This window comes from Myotis davidii, unplaced genomic scaffold (genome assembly GCF_000327345.1).
Source record: "Myotis davidii unplaced genomic scaffold, ASM32734v1 scaffold1494, whole genome shotgun sequence".
Lineage (NCBI taxonomy): Eukaryota > Metazoa > Chordata > Mammalia > Chiroptera > Vespertilionidae > Myotis > Myotis davidii.
Window position 1 is genome coordinate 4,466,360 of NW_006286246.1, and position 17,929 is coordinate 4,484,288.

General features: G+C 54.2%; 1 protein-coding gene across 1 annotated transcript in view; it reads right to left on the minus strand.

Moving 5' to 3' along the window:
• PARK2 (parkin RBR E3 ubiquitin protein ligase) overlaps window positions 1-17,929 on the minus strand; it is a 394,517-nt gene that overhangs the window by 277,731 nt on the left and 98,857 nt on the right. The window contains exon 4 of the mRNA XM_006757721.2: window positions 15,374-15,495. Within this exon, the coding sequence (XP_006757784.1) occupies window positions 15,374-15,495 (122 nt within the window). The remainder of the gene's footprint in view (window positions 1-15,373; window positions 15,496-17,929) is intronic.

A 17,929-nucleotide genomic window follows, 5' to 3' on the forward strand; every position in this document is an offset into this window, starting at 1 on the left:
GCTTCCCCTGCATGCCCTGGGCAGCGGCGCCTCCGTCCTAATTAACGCGGCGCAGGGTCCGGAAGAGCAGCCCTGCCCGGGGTAGACTAACATTTAAGACGCGTGGGAGACAGATGAAAACGAGGGCAGGGTGATTTATGCGAAGGGCATTTAAAGATGAATAAGTCATGCGCGGGTGACAAGCTGCCCGTGTAGAAACCGAGGACACGTTTGCTGGAGTATGAAATGCGGGTCGTTGAAATGCGAGGTCAAATCAAGCAGAAATAGAACCGTTGGTATCTTACAATGGCCAGAGGGAACCTGCCAATTAGCATTTATCAGAAAAAGTGTTTTGAGTGGCCGGCCTTTGACCTCGCTCGCTGTAGAGTGGGCACGCTCTGCAGTCCTGTTCACAACAAAAGACACCTTACCAAGTGCTGCCATTTAAAATGCGGAAACTGCTCTTACATGGAAATGTTTGCTGTAAGGAAGTCTAGCCGAAAGGGCCGCGGGGTTTGCGACCGTCAGAAAGCCCCGAAGCCTTCTGGAGTGTTCTGCCAACTTCACCCAAACACGGGTGAGGCAGTCCCACTGAAAATAGTGACATTAGCTTTGACACGTGACATTAGAAACTAAGCATTCTCTGTGCGATATGTGCCGCTCCGGAGATTCTAGATCTTCATGACCAAGGTCCCGGGAAGTCTACCGAAGGCGCCAGGTCAAAGTTAGCGAGGCCGTCACAGGGATGCTATCCCTACTGCGTCCGTACACATAGGCTGCCCCGAGAGCGCCAACGGACCTGCACACGCATGGGCACTGACGCCAACGCACAGCGTGGTCTGAGGGAGGAAGGAATGGTGGCACATCCACACAGACACTCCCACCGACACCATCACAAAGTTCACAGGAGCCGGATCCTGTTCCAAATGCAAAAGACCCCCTGTCACGCGTCCAGAGGGAAACATAGGAGGATCATTTGTGACGTGGGAGCATGTAAAGGTGCCCTCTCTTTGGAAGACTCCAGCAATAACCATTAAAGAGCAATACATTTAAAATTTAAAAGTTCACCAGGAGATACTGAGAAAGCGGATTAATAACGTACGGGATGTCAGGAAATAGTCACAAAGCATCTATGCGGCAAAACATGCATTTTAATAGATAGGGTGCCCCCCAAATGTATGCACGCACTTGGAACAATTATAAAGGCAGTGTTTATTACACATGGAGCTCTCAGCTATTAAGGTGTACGTGCATTTCTTGGGGTAACCCTGTATATACCAGAGATTCGGGAAAGGTATGCGTCTTTCTCATGAACCTGACTGAAAAGTGAGCAGAATATAGGAGCAGAGATGTCACAAAAGAAAAAAGGTGTGTCACCAATGAGCACGTGAAAAGGTGAGTGGCACTTACGTCACCAGGTAAGTCCTCGTGAGCCGCTGCACAGCCACCGGAACGACCGTGACGGCGTGGAGGCTGTGAGCCACGGCCTCTCCCACGGTCTGCGGGGCGGCCACCAGCCCAGCCTCTCACAGGCACGTGGCCTTTCTGACCGAACTGAATGCACGGCTCCCCCGTGACCAGCAACCCCACGGCAGGTACTTACTCCAGAGAAGCAGCAGCCTCTGTCCCAGACCCCCGATAGAAAAGTGCTTACAGCAGCTGTATCCGTGACAGTCCAGCTGGAGCAGCCCGGCCCCAGAGTGGGGTGCTACTCAGCAAGGACAAGGAGCGGACCATACACGGCAGCCGGAGAAGCCTGAAATACATTTTGCTGAGGGTGCGAAACCCGACGGGAGAGTAGCCGCAGCGAAGCCCACCAGTTCCACAGAAAAGCGGAGAAGACCGTCTGAACATGAACAGGAGAAGTGCCCGTCTGACCGGCAGAAGCAAAAACGTTCTTGCAACTTTCTGAGCACAGACAGCAGCCCTTGGGGGCGGGGCCTCGCCCGGTAAATGGCCAAATGTAAGCCAGAGGCCCTGCCTCCCGCTGTGCTGGCTCGAAAGAGGCTTCAGAACTGAACGAGAAGAAGGGTGCAGACCTTACCAAGTGGAGGAGGAGAGCAGGTGGAACCCGGATGCCGGACGTGTGGTCCTCCCGGAGCCGGCAGCGTGGCCGAGGGCTGGGGGCGCCTCCTGGGCGTTTAGACGAATCACTCTGAACTGAGTCTACGCTGCACAGGGTGGAACCGCTTCCTCTCAGGTGGTCAATACCAGGGCCGCCCTCACGGGACCACGACTGTGCTCCATGTCCATCCGTCACGGAGGGCAGAGAGGCGACCACCTTGGGAAGATGTGCGGAACCTGGAGTGTCACTGACCGAATGCGTGACCCCCAGTGCTGGGCGCGTAGGAGGAGCCAGCTGTCATTCCTGGTTAGGAAGAGGGTCTCTAGGAGCCCAGGCGTCAGGGCCCCACCTTCGGGAGGGCTGCTAATACCTGGCGAGGAGTGGCCAGCTCGGCAAAAACCGCGTGGATTGCAAGAAGGCAAACCCTCTAACCAGGCGGAGCTCCTCCTGGCTACGTGAAGGGCTCCGCGGCCATCGGTGAACACTGACCGGTGCCTGGGTGGTTGGCGGTGTCGGGGGCAGGGGGACAGCTGTAATGGGGGCAGCTCTGCCCCATGGGCCTCAGGCTCCAGTAGGAGGACACAGTTCCTCTCACTACCTTGCCAAGCTAACTCCAGCAGCTGAGAAATCCTTCCCCAGCGTCAGCATAACGTGTGAGAAAGTAATGGAAGGGGCTCTTTAAAACAGGGACCAAGCACCTCCTCCGAGGGGGACGCGGAGGTGCTAACAGAACGCTGACCAAGCAGCCGCCCTCCGGGTGTGCGGGCCGGCGCTGGGCAGAGTTCAATGAGGCCGACGGGGAACTGGCCTGGCCCGTGGCTCAGAGGCTGGCGGACTCCGCGCTGCTCACTCACTCGCTCTTGGTGCTGCAAAGAGAAGTCGAGGTTTCTGAGCTTGGCGAGGAGGATGGGCGCCCAATGGGTGTTAGTTAATCTCACCAGCATCAGCTGTTCTCATCACCGTTCTGGACCTGTGAGACGGTCCATGGTGCTCAACACTGGAAATACACCAGGTCATGAGCTTCAGTGCATGCGGATCGGGCCTCGCCATGTTTCTGTGCGATGCGCGGTCCTCACAATCTGGTGGTCAATACCAGGGCCGCCCTCACGGGACCCACGACTGCGCTCCATGTCCAGCAAGCGCTCCAGAGGGAGAGGACAGTGGTAATAAAATACACCAGCAATAACCAGACACACAAATTACAGCCATTCCCCTGCACTTTGCATGAGTGTACCAGGGGGAGTGTGAAGTCACATGATTTAAAAGACTCCTGAGAAAGGTGACTGCTGCCAAAGCAGTGCTTTCATTCTGAGGAACACGTTCACTGCATTTACTGCTGCTTCACACGCGCACCCCCCACAGCTCACAGAACGACACGGCCCCAGGCGCGGGCGGTCCAGGTCCGGGCCCTCCGCCCAGCACACCCACCGGAGTGCACGCAAATGCCACTTGGTGTGTAAAATCCACGACTCCCGGTTCTCTCACGTCACCTGCACTGACCTCTTTGTAGATGCTTCACTCTGGGGGGACGTGCAGCTCTCCCCATAGTGAGCCGTGGTGCGGGCAGGTGTCGGAGGGCACAGGCCGGCAGCTGCCTCCCTCCCCAGTGCACCGTCGGCTCGGGCGCACCATCGGGCTGCTGACCATCCCGCCGCCTGACCGAGGCAGCTTCTTGCTTCTCGGCTCTGGCCAGGTGTTCACACCTTGTTCTTCGTCCTTGTTCATTTCACACGCAACTGGTCCCACTCACAGCAAACCCGTCCTTATCCAATTTGCTGTTTGACAAGCAAATCTCCACAAAGTCAGTGTGTGTGTCCTCCAAGTTCAGAAACACCAACTGCAGGCCTCTGGGGCTAAACTAACGGTGGATCCTCTAACATCTGAACCGCCCCCACACAGACTAGCTCGCCACAGCCAGAGGGCGCGGGGGTTTAGATGCCCGGGGATGACATGACCATCGGGCTCCTTTCTCCACACCTGGCTGCACATCGCAGAGCACGCCCTGTGGGCCTTCCTGCCCATGAGCCGGGCATCCCAGAGAGCACAGTTGTCCCTTCAAGCCATCAGCCAGACATTTGACAAACAGAAACAGATGGACTACATAACAGGAGCGTTCCCAAGAGCTCATCATCGGATGACGTAACCAATGCCTACCCTGTCGCCTCCACACTGGCTCTGCCAAAACTCGCCCCATCGCCCACTGCCCTCCTCCGATCTCCTCCCTTCCCGACCCCCTACTGAAGCTAAAGGCGCACATCACACAGGTGCCTCCGGGTTTCAGAAATCAGCCCGGCCGGCATGGCTCTGGTGGAGGGTGGACCTATGAACCAGGAGGTCGCGGTTCGATTCCCGGACAGGGGACAGGCCCAGGCTGCCGGCTGGATCCCCAGTGTGGGGTGTGCAGGAGGCAGCCGATCCATGATTCTCTCTCATCATTGATGCTTCCATCTCTCTCTCCCTCTCCTTTCCTCCCTGAAAGCAATAAAAAAAATAAAAGATTTCAGAAATTGGCATGTTTCAGGTAGAATGGGCAGTATTAAGAGGTACTAGCCTGCAGATCTTTGAGAAATGTACAAGAAACCAATTTTCCCCACTTTGTAACAGCCCCAATTTCAGGCTCCGAGATGAGGCATTTATTTCAAAATTGTTATACATCAAACTGTAATAAACAAAAGGACGTGCTGCCCACCTCGGTCTTCTGTTCGACAAACCGCAGTAACGCCTCCTCTGACAACGCAGAGTGGCGCTGCTCTGAAATCTGGGTTGGCCTCTGCTTTTCTGAACATATACACTGGCATTTTCCCAGATTTGTGATATTACTTAGCACATCATTCACCTAAAGCACACACCATTCTCCAATCTTATAGATTTTTTCCTAAACTCACTGGAATTTCCAAAGTTCAATACAATACACAGACATTTCAAAGCAAATGTTCACTAAATTTCAAATTGTAACCGATAAATTTGCAGGGGTTTCTCCAATAAATGACAGGACAGAAGCAAATATAGAAACCAGCGTTTGTACAAACTCACTCTCCTTCCCACTCTCCTTCAAAATCATAATTTTCCAAATAAAAGGAACAAATCCTCTGGCTGCGCATGCTGCTCCTAATTAAAGCGAACGCCGTGAAATCCTTGTGAAGCCATTCGCTGACGAGGAAACCAGGAGGAAGGGCAAGCCCTCAGGAGACAGTGTCGAGCGCCCGGTCCCCGTCCGTCATCACAGGGACAGAAAGTCCTTTTCGTGGCGGGAAGGCGAGGGAGTAACAGCGCGGCCTCCATGACAGCGGCTCGGGCTCTCGGACCCGCGTTCCAGCTCACTTTCGGCTCATTACCGACCCCCGAGATGGAAGGTCACAGACGCTGGGACATCTGAAACAGGACAGTGAGCACAGCACGAGTCCGGCGTCCTCACCTCCACACAGGGGCCTCCGGACTATAAACCAGAGAAGACAGGAGGGCGTCCCAGAAGAAGAGAGCAGCCGGGACTCTGCCCGCTTTACCATCTAAATGCCTCGGGAACCCGCAGAGCAAGTGGTGGTAAAATCATGATGTGGCCCTGACCGGAGTGGCTCAGTGGATAGAGCGTCGGCCTGCGGACTGAGGGGTCCCAGGTAGGATTCCGGTCAAGGGCATGTACCTTGGTTGTGGGCACATCCTCAGTAGAGGGTATGCAGGAGGCAGCTGATCGATGTTTCTCTCTCATCGATGTTTCTAACTCTATCCCTCTCTCTTCCTCTCTGTAAAAAATCAATAAAATGTTTTAAAATATTTTTTAAAAATATCATGATGTGCCCGCTACAGACAAGGCTCTCTGTGAAGAGGGGAGGCGAGGGAGGAGTGGGGACATGTTGAGGTTTTTCAGACTATGTGGGTTCAAGTTTCCCCCCACCTCCTGTGATCTCTTTGCTAATTCTGATCTCTAGGAACCTCGGCATCTTCTCAGGTATAAATAGTGACGGGGTTGTAGAGGGGTACCCCAGCGGAGCCTCTTAGATTTTGGTCATACTCCACTGACTTTGCGGATATATATGTATACACATGTGCACATGTATGTATGTGCGTCATGTCACATGTGTACACAATCTTTCCTATATCCCCTGATGCAAAGTTTAGAACCTTAGCTTTAGAGCCCCATCGCAGGACTTACAGGTGACATCACAGGTGACACGACCCTCTACCTCAGCTACTCTAAATCGGCTGTCCTGGCTGGCCCTGAAGAGCGATGACAGTTGTCGTTAGCACCTTACAGAGGAAAGGCTCATCTGTCCCGGCGATGCGGCTGCTGACTTACCGGGCGGCCGTGTGCGGTCACTGTAATTGCGGGTCATTTCCCAGGCGGGGGGGCCGTGTACGCCTATTACAAGTTAATGTGAAATCCCCACGGTACGACCGAAGATTTAAGACAAAGAAAACTCAGGCCATTCGGACACCACCCAGAAACGGAGTCCTTTGAGATGAGCTGGGAGGACCGTGGCCTCGTCATCCCAGCAGTGACACAGGTCACCAGTGCTCGGAGACACCATGACCTCCATGCTGTCAGTGCTATGCCCTCAACAAACTGTGGCGCTAACTAGTCCCTTAAAAAACAGGCCCTAACCGGTTTGGCTCAGTGGATAGAGCGTCGGCCTGAGGACTGAAAGGTTCCAGGTTCGATTCCGGTCAAGGGCATGTACCTTGGTTGTGGGCACATCCCCAGTGGGGAGTGTGCAGGAGGCAGCTGATGGATGTTTGTCCCTCATCGATGTTTCTAACTCTCTATTCCTCTCCCTTCCTCTCTGTAAAAAATCAATAAAATATATTTTTTTAAAAAGAGTTAATTCACAACCAGAGAAAACAAATTCCATAAACTTAAAAAAAAAAACCAAACAGTCAGAATCCGTGAGGGCCTCCCCTAATTGTCTCGATTCCCTGTTTTTCAGGTTCCCCGAGACCTTCTATTTCCTGTCACTACGTTCCTTTCCCAGCCAGTTCCTGGGTCCCCAACTGACTTGGGAAAAGGGAGTCTAGTCCATGTGATTCTGCAGGAAAAGCAGTAGAGCAGTGTCTAAGCCCTGCCCCTCCACCTCCCCCTCCCTAGTAGGACAGTGAGTGAAACTCAGCGTGGGGCTGCCCACGGGGTTGGAACGTGGGCCCCGTATTTAATTCTGCGCTCAGCCCCTTTCTCTCTGTGGACCAGGTGGCGCTGGCGAACCTCTCCATTCCCCCCGGCCTCAGTGGTGCATCAGCGCGGGGAGCGTGAGTTCCCCAGTGGAAGATACGAGTTTAAGCACCAGACTTTCTGTGAAACAACTACACACACCGCAGTGGGGTCTCCCCGTGCCCCGCACCCATGCTGTCCGGCCGCAGGCAGCACACCTGTTGTTTGTAAAGCATTGATGAAGGCTCCGCGCGGAGGGAGGCGGGGCTACTACGCTCTATTCATCTGTCCCCAGGGAGGCGTTCGGGGCATTCGCTTCTTAAGCAAAAGACAAATAAATTAACCCAGTGCCCTAGGGTCTGTGTTTTCTTTCCACGATCCTTGATAAAGCGTCTAAGTGGCCAAGTAATAATTTATCACGTTCATCCCACACAAAACCAGGGAGCCCCACGTATGCGTCCAAAGGCTGACATAACGGCGGCGTTTCCCGCACAAAAACAAGGGCCAGGCCGGCCGCGTCCCCAGGGCTGCCACAGGGAGACAGCAGGATCTGTGATGGCGTCACTTAGACTCAGGCATGAAAACGATGAAGATGATCGCACAGCAGTGCACTCACAGGAGAGCAGCCACTGGTCTCTGCCCCCCAACGTCCGCCTCAGCCTCTCTCCTTATTAACGGAGAAGCAGTGGGTCAAACCAGCAAAATGACCGCGGGTCTGGTCCGTGGTGGCTCTCCTGTTGCTGCTGGAAAACTCGAGCCTTTTAAACTTCCTTGGTAATGACTGGTGGCTCCACGGCCAAGTTAGGAACAATGATATGTAAATTATCATTTCCTTTTTCGAATAAACAAAACAAGTGTGGCTGCTTCTCACCTCCACCTGGCTGTAGCTCTCCTCCCCCCAGAACCTCAGCTAAAACCCTGGGGGATCTGCCAGGGCCGCGTGACCCGGAGCTCTGCTGGAAGTGGGTGGCTTCACCAGCAGTCTGCCACCCCTGCGGGGCTGCGGCCATGTGTGGGAGCGGGGGCTGGAGACGTCAGCTGAAAATCATTCACCAAAGCCGAGTCACCGAGTGAGCGAAAAGCCAGGTAACTTACATCTTGATCCGTTCAGGATGCACTTGATTGATCTGATTATAAGCTGTGCAGCCAAGTCCTCTGGACTCGAGCTCCTAGGACCCCTCCCCTGCCCTCAGTCCTGGGTGCAGAGACGCCTGCCTTTCCCTGTCTGCCCCATCCCTCCAGCTGCAGCAGGAAAGTGGGGGGGGGCGGGGGGGCATCTCAGAGGCTCTGGGGACACAGCACTGCCCAGCCCACACTGACACCTGTGAGCATCATGAGATGCCGCAGACTTGTAACTGGTTATAAAAACAGCTTTTGGGAAATCTCTAGTAGAGGAAACGGTTGGAAAAATTTTAAAACATTTCTGGAGAAACAAAATCACTAAAATAAAGACCGAAAAGAAACCAGTATAACCCCGAATGTGGAAGTGCTGAGGCGCTGGTCACATTCATAAAAACATACGCAAAGGCCTGTTCAAGAAGAGGACTTTCTGACGAAGATGGAAAGCTGGCGCCCGGGGTCTCAGGAGAGGCCGCAGTGAGCGGCTCCTCTCTCCCCGAGGAGGAGGGAGGTGAAGGCGCACACTGCCGGCTCCGCGGCCCAGCACGGAACACAAACCAACACATCGCAGGTCCAGCGACACCCTGGCCGCGGGGACACCGGGGCCTCTGGAGGGAGACACGTCACCGCATTAGACAACGCGCGGCGGCTCTCCCACTGAGCCCCACACACTCAGGAGTGCCCGGCGGCCTGATCGCTGAACAGAAAGAAGGAGGCAGACTCGTGCTCAGGGCGCGCAGCTCCGGGTCAGGCCTGCGTTGCAGATGTGAGAGTAGGTTTGGTCGTAAGAGAAGCAAGTAGACTCCTGATCAACAAGTAATCTCTAACAGATATTAAGTTTAGGGATGATTATACATTGAGGCTACATTTCTTAATACCTTTCCTCCCATAAATTGTCCCTAATCTATAACCCAATTTTAACTAAAATCCACCACGCCAGGCACGTTCCATCCTCCTCTCTCTCTCGCACCATTTCTCATCGGGACCCTTTCAGCTTTAATGCTGTTCCGAGGCAGTTTCATTACAGTGGCCAAGATAAAGCTCTTTTTCAGATAAAGTGACTATAGTGATGGCAGTGGGGAATCACCCCCGTGCCTGGGGCAGCCATCTCTCTGTAACACAGACACAGGCCGCAGTGGGCACAGCCCGAGGGGAGGGTGGGGAGGGTAGGTGTGGGTGGGCAAAGGGGGGTGTGGGGACAGAAAGAGGCTTTGCTTGGGGAGATGGGCACACAATACGTGTGCAGGTGATGTTTTGTTGAGTTGTACACTTGAAACCTGTATGGTTCTGTGAACCAATGTCACCCCAATAAATTCAATTTTTTAAAAAAACTAATAAACTGAGTGCACGTAGAAAGATGTTAATGGTGGTAGGTAGGTTCCCTGGAGTTTGTGCTGAGGGACGACCAGTTTGTAGCTGAGCCAGGAAGAGCCCTAGAGGTGAGAGGTCAGGGCGGTGCATGAGAGTAGGAAACTCTTCACCTGGACAAAAGGCAGTGAGACCTACCAGCTTCCAAATGTGCCTCACGTGCCAGGCACCGCACTGCCTGCGTCAAGGAGTCCTTGAATCTCTGCTGTAACGTCGGTGAAACTTTACTTCTGGTTTACGACAAGGAAATTCAGACAAACTGCCTGGCCAGCGTGGCTCAGTGGTTGAGTGTCAACCCATGAGCCAGGAGGTCACGGCTCGATTCCCAGTCAGGGCACATGCTCGGGTTGCGGGCTGGATCCCCAGTGTGGGGTGTGCAGGAGGCAGCGATCAATGACTCTCTCAAATAGATGTTTCTGTTTCTCTCTCTCTCTCCCTCTCTCTCTGAAATCAATATGAAAAAGTATTTTTTTTAAAGAAATTTCTTTTGCTTCCCTTCCCCTTGAAATCAATAAAAATATATTTTAACAACACAAAAGAAAGAAATTGAGACAGTCACATGGCTAATAAGCACGAGAACCAGAATTCAAGCGCCTACAGGACACGGCCCTGTCGGCCGCTCTCTCCGGGTCTTTGGTCCCAGGCGGTTCTGAGCCCAGGATCCCAACAGGATGCTGCGTGCAGAGTGTCCTTCCGTCTCCCTTCTACGTGCATCCTGTCTCCGTCACTGTCGCAATCAGTCGAAGTCGCCACACGTCCCTGAAGACCCTCGCTTACTGAAAGCCCGTGTCCTGCTAGAAAAGCCAGCCCGCCTCTTCCTATCATGGAAGCTTTATTTCCCGCAGGAGGCGCTGTCCACCAGGCGGTGAGCAGTGGCCTCAGCGGGCACCTGGCCTGAGACGCAGGAGTGAGCAGTGGCCTCAGCGGGCACCTGGCCTGAGACGCAGGAGAGGGCGATGCCGGCGGGAGGGACCCCCTTAGAACGGTCCCCAGGGCAGACTCTCCCCCATCAGCCTGAGCTTCTCGGGGACGCCACCAGCCAGGACACTGTGTCACCACCATCCCCGTGTCTCCTGCTGGCACGGCTCAGGGCCGGGGCGTCGGAGAGCGGAGCTGAGAGCCTCGTCTGACTGTCCACCCTGCGTCCTCACCAGGACTCGCTCCTCCCCCACGACAGGACAGGCGGCAGAAGGGACCCACTGACCACATGCTGCTCTCGGGCTGGCAGATGCAGGGGAAGGGCGAAGGGCAGCATCTGTAAGTCTCTGGGTACTGTTTCTGTTTTCCATGTGAATTCCTTCTTTCATTCTCATTATTTTCCAAAAGCAGCATATGGTCTACAGATCCTGGAAAACCTTGCTTTTTCTGCCCACTTTACTGGGTTATGAAAAATAAAAGGGCTCTGAGGGTATGACCAGTGGTTCTTGCTTTTCCACACTGGCGAGGAAAGCAGCGGCGGCAGATGTTTTCCATCATCCACTTTATCGTTCCCGAGCATGACCAGACACGCGTGTGCACGGGCAACGCGCCCCCTCATGTTCAGGCCGGGTCATTTCTGTGCGGACCCGAGTGGGCGACTTTGGACGGGCGAGGGAATTGGACGCCGGCCATGGTTTTCCAATCAGCCGTTGTTCGCTATTTTCGAGTGAGTGTTCATTTTTCTAAAGGCTCTTTTGATTAATGGAAACCCTGGTCAAGGTGAGCACGAAATAAAAAAGATAATTCGATCTGGACAAAGAAGAAAACCAAGCTGATCAAGGTCTCCTCAAGGGCAGGCCAAACTTCAGACATCAGGTTCGCCACCCCTCACGCCACGACGGAAATTGGTACTCATCTTCCTGGACAATGTTCTATTAAGCGGAGGCATGTAGACATGTCCACCTCACGCATCATGTGTGAGAGGCAGCTCATTGCTATTGTATTCAAATAGTGAGGAGTGGTGAGGAAATGCTGGAATTATGGGTAAGTTCAAAACCACCCCACAAAATGAGGGGGCCACTGTTAGGACTCAGGAGAGGCCTGGGGCTTGTTGCCGACTTATTTCTCCAGCAGAAACATAAGATTAGGTTTTTAAAAATAGCCCAGGTGGCTAAGTAGGTTCAAGTGTTTCTCCTTGTGTATGAAAAGCTCCTATAGAAGTCCAGATATGCACAACTACAGGCCAATAAGCTGGACAATATGGATGAAATGGACAAATGCCCAGAAACACACCATCTCCAAAAATGAATCCGGAGGAAGCAGAAAACCTGAACAGGCCAATACAACTGATGAAATAGAAGCAGGAATCAGAAAACTCCCAGCAAACAAAAGCCTGGGTCCAGACGGCTTCACAGGGGAGTTTTACCAGACATTCAAAGGAGAACTAACACCTATCCTCCTCAGACTATTCCAGAACATCCAAGAGGAAGGAACACTTCCAAGCTCTTTCTATGAAGCCAGCATCACCCTATTCCCAAAACCAGATAGAGACACACAAAGAAAGAGAATTACAGGCCAATATCCCTGATGAACACAGATGCTAAAATCCTCAACAAAATATTAGCAAATCGCATCCAGCAGTATGTTAAAAAGATCCTACACCACGATCAAGTGGGATTTATTCCAGCGATGCGAGGCTGGTACAATACCGCACATCAACAACGTGACACATCAGAGAAACAAACGGGAAGAAGCCCAGGCAACCACACACTGCCCTCACACCAGCCGGCTATACCTGGTCCTTCCTCTTTCTCCCTTTTCTTGACCAGAGAGAACCGTGTGGTTGCAGATCTTTATAAATCCCTGGGAAAGGAGACGGAGCACCGTCTCTTGTCCACACAGGACCCCTTCCTCAGGGCCGGCTCAGCACCTGCCCATCGTCGCCGCGCGGGACCTGCCTGCAGACCCTCAGCCTGGCTGGTCGCCTGATCCTGGAGACGGCATCTGGCGGCCCCTTGGAGTGTGTACTTGTGGTCACTGACAGAGGTTGAAGCGCCGGGCCTGCGCCCTGGCTGAGGGCCAGCTAGGCCGCACCCAGACACACTGCGCACCGGGGCTAAGCCGTCCTGAAGGAGTCCTTGAAGACGGCCACTTTTAAAACTCCTTCAGCATATTCTTTCCAGGAGGACTTTTTGAATGATCGCTTAAGTCCACAGGCTTTAGTGGGATCACGGGACATTGACCGGCAGATCTGCGAGGCCCGGTCTTTGCTAGGGAAGGCGGGCTCCAGGGAGACACGCACAGGACCGCTCCCTTCTGGGGCCAACGCCTGCCAACCGTGGGCTCCGGTGGTCACTTACCCTCTCTGTTCACACCACTGGGTGACAAGAGCCACTGTGCAGGTCTGTCATAAGAATGAGAGAAAAATACAAGGCTGGGGGCGGGTGCTTTTGCTTCTCTAGAAGGAATTAGCCAAAGCCTGGCATTCTCAGTACTTTTCATATTCCCACTAATCGTCACAATAAGTAAGAACCCTACCCTGCTCCCTCAGGCCCCGCCCCAGAGTTCCTGAGCTGATGGAGGGGGGGGGGGGGGGGGGCGGGTGACGAAGGAGCCTCTAACCCAGGCCTTCGGCTCGAGAGCCCCTGGGGGAGCTTCCCCTGCACCGCCTCCCACGGAGACGCCCGGTGATGGAGAGCTGCTCCGGCCCAGCCCACAGTCGTGCATACGTGACCCCTACACTCAGGTTTGGGGCATTCAGGCAGATGCTGGGGGTGCTTTTCCTTTGTGTTTGCTTCTATTTCCCCCATGGAGCGTATTTTTCAAGGAAAAGTGCATGTTTATGGTTTCTCCCTGTTAACTAAAGATTGGCCACACTGAGCCCCCCCGCCACACACACACTTGCTGACACCCGGGCGGCTGACTCCTTTATGGGCCTGGCCTCCCTGCCCGACTGCCCCACCTGACTTAGCCTTCATCCACCTGTGGCCACAGGGGCATCGGCAGGGGAGCCTCGTGTAACAGACCCACCTGTGTGGTGAGGGGACCTTTCACCTCCAAGGCGAGGTCACACCGCGGCTCAAATCCCGGGCCACCGCTTAGCGGGCTTGTTTGCCTAATCTCCTTAAGCCTCCTTCCCTCCCCAATCTAAAATGGATTTGCTAACAGCGCTTACCTCAGAGTGTTTCCACATAATTAACGGAGATAACCCACGGAAAGGATTAGGCTTGGAGTTCCGTAATGATTGGTTACTGCTCTTTCTACTGGGAACAGTGGGAGGTGAGTAACAGTCACAGCCCCTGTGCAGGGGTGGGGCTGGGTGGGGCGGGGCGGGGCCGGACAGACCAGCAGGGCTGGTGGCCGCACTGAGAAGGCGAGGGGCATCCGGTGGAGAACACTGTGGGGCTTTAAGACAGAAGCTCTCTCCAGGGACAGCCAGAGGACGGTCCGCTCCAGGGTCAGGGCGGACCTGGGTCACTCAGGGGCCAGTCTTCGCACCTGGCCTCCTGTGAGGCTGACATGTATTGGACCGAAACACTGAACTCACTGTTCGTAATCGCTCCGTTTTCCCCAGCATGAGCCGAGGTCCCTGCTGCCCTCCTCCAGCACCTTTGGGGCCTCCCTACACCCCATTATTCTATTCCTCGGGCACAATCCCGATCTAGGCCCTCAGCACCCCGTGAAGGTTTATTAATAACCTCTCTGCCTTCAATCTGCCACCAACCTCAATCCAGATGGCAGAGGGTTTTGGCACTAAGTGGCTCTAACATCATCTCACGCAGCACTGTGTCTGCAGCACATTGTCCAGCTCTCTGCGGCCTGCAGGGCACAAGCTAAACTCTCTCGCCACCACTGGGCCCGATGTGGTAACAGGGACCTGTGTACACGTCGGCCCCTGGTCGCCCCAGCTCCGTCCTTTCCTGCCTCCCCAGCTGTACCCTCTCCACGCGCTGCCCGGCCTCCCCACCCTCACACATTCGCATCCACCTCACATTCAGCCCAGTGAGTCCTGCACAGCCTCACGCTCACGCCACCAACTAGCTGTGTGCAAGGTTTCCGTCGGCTCCGAAAGCCTTTTCTCTGGGGGCCGGAGAGGAAATGTCAGGGCTCTTGGGCCACCGAGTCCCAGTCCGTCTGTGGAGGGCTCGGCCGCCTGCACAGAAGGGGTGCGGCCGCGCCCCAATAGGACTTCACCGTGGGTGCCGAGCGAAAGCTTCGCCTAACGGTCACGGCTCACACGGTACTCTTCTTCCTCTGGTGTTTCCCAACCACGTAAACACGGCACACACGTCCTCAGCCTGTGGACGGTGCAGACCAGCGAGGCCACAGCAGACGCTGGGCTGCGGGCCCCTGTTCCAAAGGCACCTGGTCGCTGTTCCCCCGGCCACAGCTTCCCTTCACACCTGCCCCTCACACTCAGCATCCTTCAGCGCACGATCTTCAGGAGACGCCCCTTGGATGTTGACATCTATACACAAACCTGCTACCCACACACAGATCCAGGACGCGTACCCTTCCCAGCACCATAGGAAGGTGAAGCGGGCACCCACAGTCTCCCCTCCCTCTGAGGGAGGCCGTCCCTCTCCTGTCAGCAGTCCTCACTGAAGACATGGGCCCCGGCACGGCTCCCTGAGCCGACAGAGTCCTGCAGCTCTGACTGAAACGTCCGACACCACTAACATGACAACCACACGGAAGCCGTTGGTGAGAGACACGGTGACTCCAGTGGCAACTCTGACCCGTGTGTTCCCTTTGCCCGGCGGCCGCTGCCAGCCCGTCCTTACCTGGGCCAAGGTGAGCGTGGCTTGCTGGCAGGAGCCGCACCGCACCCGGAGCTTCCCGGGCTGCACCCGCTGGCAGGGGCCCTTGCAGTAGACGTAGAAGCTGTTGTGGGCCGGTCGACCTGCTGGGAAAGAAGCAGAGGCGTGGCCATCATGATCGACGCAGAACCAAACGGGCAGCGTTCGGGCTGACTCCTCAGAGCACGTGGGACAGTCACGGGGCAAATGGTCCAACGAGGCTACAACAGTGTAATTTGGGAAATCTAGTTTTATGCTCAAAATAGCGAGAGCCGTTTCTTCTGGCCCACAGCCCCGTGTCTGAGCCACGTGGGCGACCTGCTGCCTGGAGAGCCGGCCGCATTGCCGGGACTCGGGGACATGCAGGGCACCCTCTGGGGCCGAGGCTTCCGAGGAACGGGAGTGTGGGGGCTGTGGGGACGCAGAGACCGTGCTCCTGAGTTCAAGTCCACGCTCTGAACACCGTTTCGAAGGCTCCAGACCTTTCCCCTTCCTATCGATCCACAGGGATGGACCAGCAATCTCTCATGATGCGAGTACCTTCCCAGTTTGCTGGGTTTCAGCACACGGTCACACCCGGGGAGACAGAGCCGCGAGGGCGGACCGCACACAGGCCTGGACGGGGCTTTGCACTTCAGTGGGTTCTCCACCAGGACACATGCCGCCCTAGGAACACGCCGTCAAGAGTCAAAGCCGGGCAAACAGATCAGTCCCCACGCGCCTCTGGCAATGAGGACGCCTTGCTAGCGGGGTTCACACGTCCACATTTGCAAAGAGCGAACTTTATGCAAAAGCACTGACCAGTAAAAGAACCACCTTTCCAGATTTCTAAATCTCTAACGTTACTAAATACTTCTTTTAATCCTTAACTTCCTTCTTGCTGGGTAGGAGTTACCTAAGGCCATGCATAAAATTTTGTTTATCATCTAGAAATAATATACAGTAAGTATTTTTTGATCATTAGGAGTTAAAACCTTTAGACTCGGAAATGCATATGATTTATTGAAAACAGTATAAACATGAGAAAAGATCCTAAAGTCTTATGAAGCTCCATTTGTTTTATCAATTTACAAAAAAGACATTGAATTGTCATTTGTTCAGCCATCTTTACTAATATTATGGGTGAAAATACTGGTAAAATGAAAAGCACAATAAAGATGTCAAGTTTCATATTTTTATCATTTATTGGCAATATACTTTATAATCCTTAGTCTCCAGAGGTTAATATCTGGCTTCCAGTTTCCATACATATACACATACGTATATCTACCTTTTCACACCAGAAGTCATTGATAAGAAACTATCCTTTTCTGACACCTTATCGTGACTTTAGTGCCTTAATGTGCAAGGTATTTAGGTTGATGAATATCAGTGTTGTTAGCAATATAATAACCACATGAAATATATCCTCAAGGTCATATATGTATCAGAAACGTGGCAGATGGAAGCATGTTAAAGCTACAGAGACACCACGATAACCGACAGAACACGGGAAGATGCAGCACTGTGACATTTGAATGTGGAGGAAGGTGAGCTTGGTGAAGGAGGCAGAGCCTTTACTGTTAAAACCTTTATCAACAATATGGAAAAATCCAGTTCTTCAATTTTTATCACCTACCGTAAAGGTTAAACGATTTTCAAAAGGAGGGAGAGAGGGAATGGGTAAGGGAACGCTCCCAGAGGCGCCCGGGCCACAGACACCAGCCTGTGGGCAGCACAGTCAGCAAGCTCCACAGCAGGAGCCAAGCATCTCAGGACCGGGGACTGGGGCCTGCTCTCTCCCTCCAAGTGCGTTCCCAACAGTATCTCAACTATTGGGACACTGAAGAATCTGAAGACGGACCCCCCACCTCCTGTGCCGCCACCTTCGCTGGAGGAGAACAGAGAAAGCACTGCAGCCCATGCCCGGGCCGTGCAGCCCACCGATGACACGTGGTCATTACTCAGCTGCCCAGAGCGGCACTGGCTGGGCAGGAAGAGCCAGTCTGAGGAAGGCCGAGGTCAGGCCAGGCCCGGCTCCAGCAGATTCTGAGCTGCTGGCTCTCTGTGGCCCGCAGTCGATAAACCCTGAGACCCCTTTTCAGGAAGGCTTCCCGCCTCCGTGGCTACAGGACACTGCGCATACCGGCTTCTCTGCGTCCTGCTGAGCTCTGAGAGCCCAGGACAGGACAGGACAGGACGGGAAGCAGAACAGACACCCCGAGGGGCATCTTCTGGAAAGGCTCCCGGCCCCCGCCCGCAGGGCTCAGGCTCACTCACACTCTTGCATGTGGAGCCCCGATGCCTACGGGAGCAGTGAGGCGAGTATCAGCGCCAGCAGCTGGTCTGGAGGGTGTCGCTGTCTCCAGTTACCAGCGTGGACCCTGCCCGTTTACCTGTTTGGATCTTAAAACCCTTTTTCTCTCCTGACCAGCCCTTTGAAGGGGAGCCCTTCCCATGCAAATGAGTCAAAGCAGCGTGTGTTGGTAGCTTCCCCTCCTTCTATTATAAGTTTTCAAAACTAGAGAAATATTCCACATGTGGACTTGCTCCGGACAAGCT